This window comes from Macrobrachium rosenbergii, chromosome 1, assembly GCF_040412425.1.
Source record: "Macrobrachium rosenbergii isolate ZJJX-2024 chromosome 1, ASM4041242v1, whole genome shotgun sequence".
NCBI lineage: Eukaryota > Metazoa > Arthropoda > Malacostraca > Decapoda > Palaemonidae > Macrobrachium > Macrobrachium rosenbergii.
This window is the reverse complement of record NC_089741.1, coordinates 73,615,693-73,620,229: the sequence shown is the minus strand read 5'-3', so window position 1 is coordinate 73,620,229 and position 4,537 is coordinate 73,615,693. Positions and strand designations below refer to the sequence as shown.

The 4,537-nt window shown below is 34.8% G+C and overlaps 1 protein-coding gene across 1 annotated transcript in view; it reads right to left on the bottom strand.

Annotated features, from left to right (window-relative positions):
- LOC136840924 (uncharacterized) overlaps positions 1 to 4,233 on the bottom strand; it is a 14,716-nt gene extending 10,483 nt beyond the window's left edge. The window contains exon 1 of the mRNA XM_067107880.1: positions 3,889 to 4,233. Within this exon, the coding sequence (XP_066963981.1) occupies positions 3,889 to 4,233 (345 nt within the window). The remainder of the gene's footprint in view (positions 1 to 3,888) is intronic.
- Positions 4,234 to 4,537: the final 304 nt, after the last annotated feature.

The window sequence follows — 4,537 nt, the reverse complement described above, 5'->3', positions numbered from 1 at the left end:
GACTGTAATATGTTTGATCACTTGGTGAACATTAGTATTCCATTTTATTTCATATATGCAACGTATATGGATACATTTTTTATTCCCCTTTCCTACAAATCTTGCATCAAGAAGATATATTACTGATCGACATCTCGAATTTTGTAACTTTGGTATAGATGGTACCCTGACTGATTTGTTCCTTCTCTTGGAATTCAGCTCATTTTAAAATTTCTTCCACTAATGTTACCTTAGCTATTGGTCTAGATAATAAAAGTTTCATGTTGAATCAAGTGTATACTGGAGAAAGACCCAAAGAATCAAATTTATTTTTCAGCTACTGATCCATTATAGTTATTAATGTCTACCATGTCTCACACTCTCTAAACACTTGGCTGGGTTGGCTATTTTTCCAAGATTGAAATAGATCATCCAATTCTATAGTTTTTCACCCCATTACCTTACTACATTTAACAGAATGGAAAAACCTGGGTAGCTTAAAACAAAAAAGGCCTTCACCCTCTCCAAATATTTAAGTTCAATGTTGCCTAAATGATGGAATATCTGATCGATAACATCGATGTTCGAATTAAGTTGGAATTAGCTCCGATTCATGGTTACTGTCACCACAGCATTACTGATATATTTAAAGAAACTCTTTAAAGGTTATATGGCCAACACCAAATTAAACACGCAAACGCAGGATTCGCCTCTCAATAAAGTCATATCTAAGAAATTATATGTCCATTTCCAAATGTCACGCTTCACCGGAATGATTAAGAGAAATCCAGTATATTTTAGACACTGAATGATCCTTTTGCGTGATATGAATGTAAATGTGCCATATATTTTTTCTCATATTTACTGTGAAAATGCTATAATCCTAAGGCTTGATTGACGACCCTCTGATCCGTTAAGACTCCTAGACCCTGGGAAGGCGCTGATGTTTCTAATCAAGCCAAAAATAAGTTGATGGAAGGTAACCTAGTGACGAAAATAGTAGTTTGAGATTCAATTTAATGTTTCATACTCAAGCTGACGACAACAGAAAAATATCATTTTCAGGGCATCATGAGTAATTGATCAAAAGAAAGCATTTCATGCCTATTGCAAAGCGGGACCCTAAGCAAGAGTATATTAAAATGAGTTAAGAGGATATGTGGGAACAGGGACGATACGTACAGGAAGAGAAGCAATAAATACGAGAAGTAAAGAGTACGATATGAATTCCAAACTTGGGCAAAAACACACAGTTTCGTTACATTCAAGTGACTACTTAATGTCTTTCAAGATACCTACAATAAGTTTAAACAATAAGATTAAACCTTTTGATATTTATTGTGAGTGGTCTCCCTTCCTACAAGCAGTTAGGAAGAAAGTATTGGATGGATTTTCCATTTACCAAAGGTCTCCATAGGAAGTGTCTATTTTGACCCTTTGTGTTTTAAAAGTCTAAGATATTAAATGTCATTTACGAATATTAAAAAAAAAAAATCCACCATATAAGTTTTATTCAAGTGGCAAGAAAGCATGTAATTTAAATTCATTATTTCCCGCATTTCCAATGTATGCATGTTGTGCATAGTAATTACAAGAATCTTTGTCAACACTGATCAGTGTATATTAATAAATATTAGTATACGTATTATTCCTTCTATAAAAAAACATCTCCGATAAGGAAGGTAAATGAATAAAGTATTTTCTAATAAATATCTTCCATGCATCTTTTATGCAGATATGATTTTCATTTCAAGTTTTAAGCCAGGTCTGTATGGACTAGAAGAAGGAGATGAAAACGCACACAGGGTGATGTTGCTAATGCAATTCCTGTGAGAAATGTTTCGTACTTGCAATCTGGATAATGCAATGGTTTACAGAGCAGGTGAGATGGAAAGACGGTACATGACCAGCGTTATATTCTTTCGAAGTTGAGAAAGTAGGATAGCGTGTGCATATTGTATGTACGTTCATTGCCTGCTTGTGGGCCGAATGAAAATGCTACTTTTCGTAGTTATACTTCCTTGTGTATATTATATGACTGTGAACAATAGTAGTTTCTGCCTATCTCTCAGTCTTTCCTCTTTATCCAACTGCGTCCATTTACTGTTACTATTTCGCTATGACTGTTTTGTTTTTGGGCTGTTATTATCATTAACAGTAATAATTGTAGTAGTAGTAGTAGTAGTAGTAGTAGTAGTAGTAGTAGTAGTATACTCATACCGTCATCAAGAATTACAATAGAAGTTATGGTAGAGATTGAAAACCCAGAACCTAGTTACGTTCCTCAGTCATACAAGGTGGGCGATAGTGAAAGAGGTGGGTGCTTCCCTGAATAATGATAATAGTAAACGAAGAGTTTATTTTCCGTAGGCTATCGTTATTTACACAGAGAAAATATATGAATTCGAATTATTTATTATTGTTAATGTCCATTTTTCCTTTTTCTACCAATTTTCCAGAAAATTGTTTGGTAAGTTTCTTAGTCTTGGGATCATTTTAAAATAATGCTTTTAACCATTACCGGTGAAAAGCAACCAATTTGAAGCACTTGAATGTAATTTTTTAAAAATTTTAATGAAACCTAGAAGGTGGGCACCTTAATTCTTAGTGAGTATTGCCTGCTATATCTTTTAGCTTGGCTAATTTGTTAAAGGAAAAGGTTAACCTAAAGCTGAGCTATTAAAGCTCAAGGTCTCTGTTTTTCTTTTAAATCCTCGCCTTGGCGTTTGCACTTCACGTCGAATGAAGAAACAGCTGGTTTTAAATTGTTAGTTTTTTTCACCGCCTCCAGTCTGCTAAAAGACGGCTGGTTGACTCTTCTAAAACCCTTTTGATCACATAGTCTCTCCTTTTACCTCCTATTATACTTATTCAAACCAAAAGAATGTTAGTTAGATCATATACAGAAGATCAAGGAAAACAGTTACAATGGTGTATCACTTAATAATGATACAAAACAATGATAGAAATTTGCGTTTAACTTGAAACCGGATTTATAAATTTAGGGCAAATAATATTATTGTGTTTTTATCCATTCAATGATTTACCATTATTTCCATTTCCATTAGTCTTCTGTGTATGATTCAATCAACATACGACTATACGATACACGCGTTAGATAATCCAACAGCACTTTTAAAAGCTTCCTCTCATCACATATTAATTCATCATTATCGCTAGGATACGCGACGGTTTTAACTCTGTGGAAATGTCCTCCTTAATTTAATCTTATCAACAACAAATAGAACAAAGATTGATATCACTGACGATGCTACAAGAAAAAGAGTTGTAATAGATATTTAAGCACTTTGTTTCATGTTATAATGAAAATAATTGAATAGATCTTATAATGATTTTTATGACTACATTCTTACAATAATCATTTTAGCATATGATAAGTTTCAAAGGAACTGTTAAAAGGGATTGTTGTAGCTTGTAAACTAGAAGGAAAACTTTATGCTTCAGTAATACTTTTATACGAAAGAAATTTAAAAGGCCATTAACTAGCACAGCTCGCGTGTTTGTGCATATTTATGCAAGTATACGAGTGTTTTTTTTTTTTATTGAGCTTTTAGAAATAAACGCAAGGGTGTGTGCGTTACCGCATATGAGAGGGCGCGATTTTGCGAGTCATTTTGCTAAAATGATTTTTTTTTTTTTAATCTGCCTGAAATCAACAAGCGAATCTCTCTTGTATCGTTTCCTTGCATCCTTATTTTATCATCGCCTTAGTCTTTCCTTCCCTCAACTGCACAGTTATCTTCATTTCATTCTTCTTTAATCCTTCTTTACTTCCTTTCTGCTAATATTATTTGTCACACCAAGGTTCTGGAATCCATCTTCAAAGAAATTTCTATGAATGTCTTCATTTAACAGGTGTTCATAAAATTCTTTCCACCTCTTCCTTACCTTATCCTCGTTGCACAAAACTACTCCATTCCTACCCTTAACCTGTTTTATATGGGAGTAGTTTTTGGTGTTCTTGTCCCTCGACTTTGCAATATTGTGAATTTTTCTCTCACCCTCAGGTGCTTCTAATGCTCTTGCCTTTTCTTGTGCAACTGCCTTCTTTACTTGTATCTTATATCTTTGGTACCGCTCCTTATCCTCTTGCTGTCCTACTTTTCCCAGATCTTTTTTGGCTTTCAACACCTCTTTCACTTCATCATTCCACCTCCAGGCTTCCTTATCATCAGGAGGTTTCTTTCCAGATGTCTTTCCCAACACCTCTCCACCAACTCTCTTTATCACCATACCGTTGTAATTCCATCATTCTTGCATTCCCTCTAGCAATCTGACTTCTCTCAATACTCTCTCCTTAAACTCATGCCTTGCTTCCTCCTCTTGCGTCAGCTTCCACCACTTGATTGCTGATGGGACACGAGCAGGCCTACTCCTTATTTCCAAGTCCATTACCACCACCCTTTGCTGTTCTGCCACACACTCTCCATTTCATAGTTTACAATTTCTCACCTCCTTCAGATGTGATCTTCTGCACATGATGAAGTCAAATTGACTTTCTCTTGCACCACTCTTGTATGCGATGTACTGATTTTCT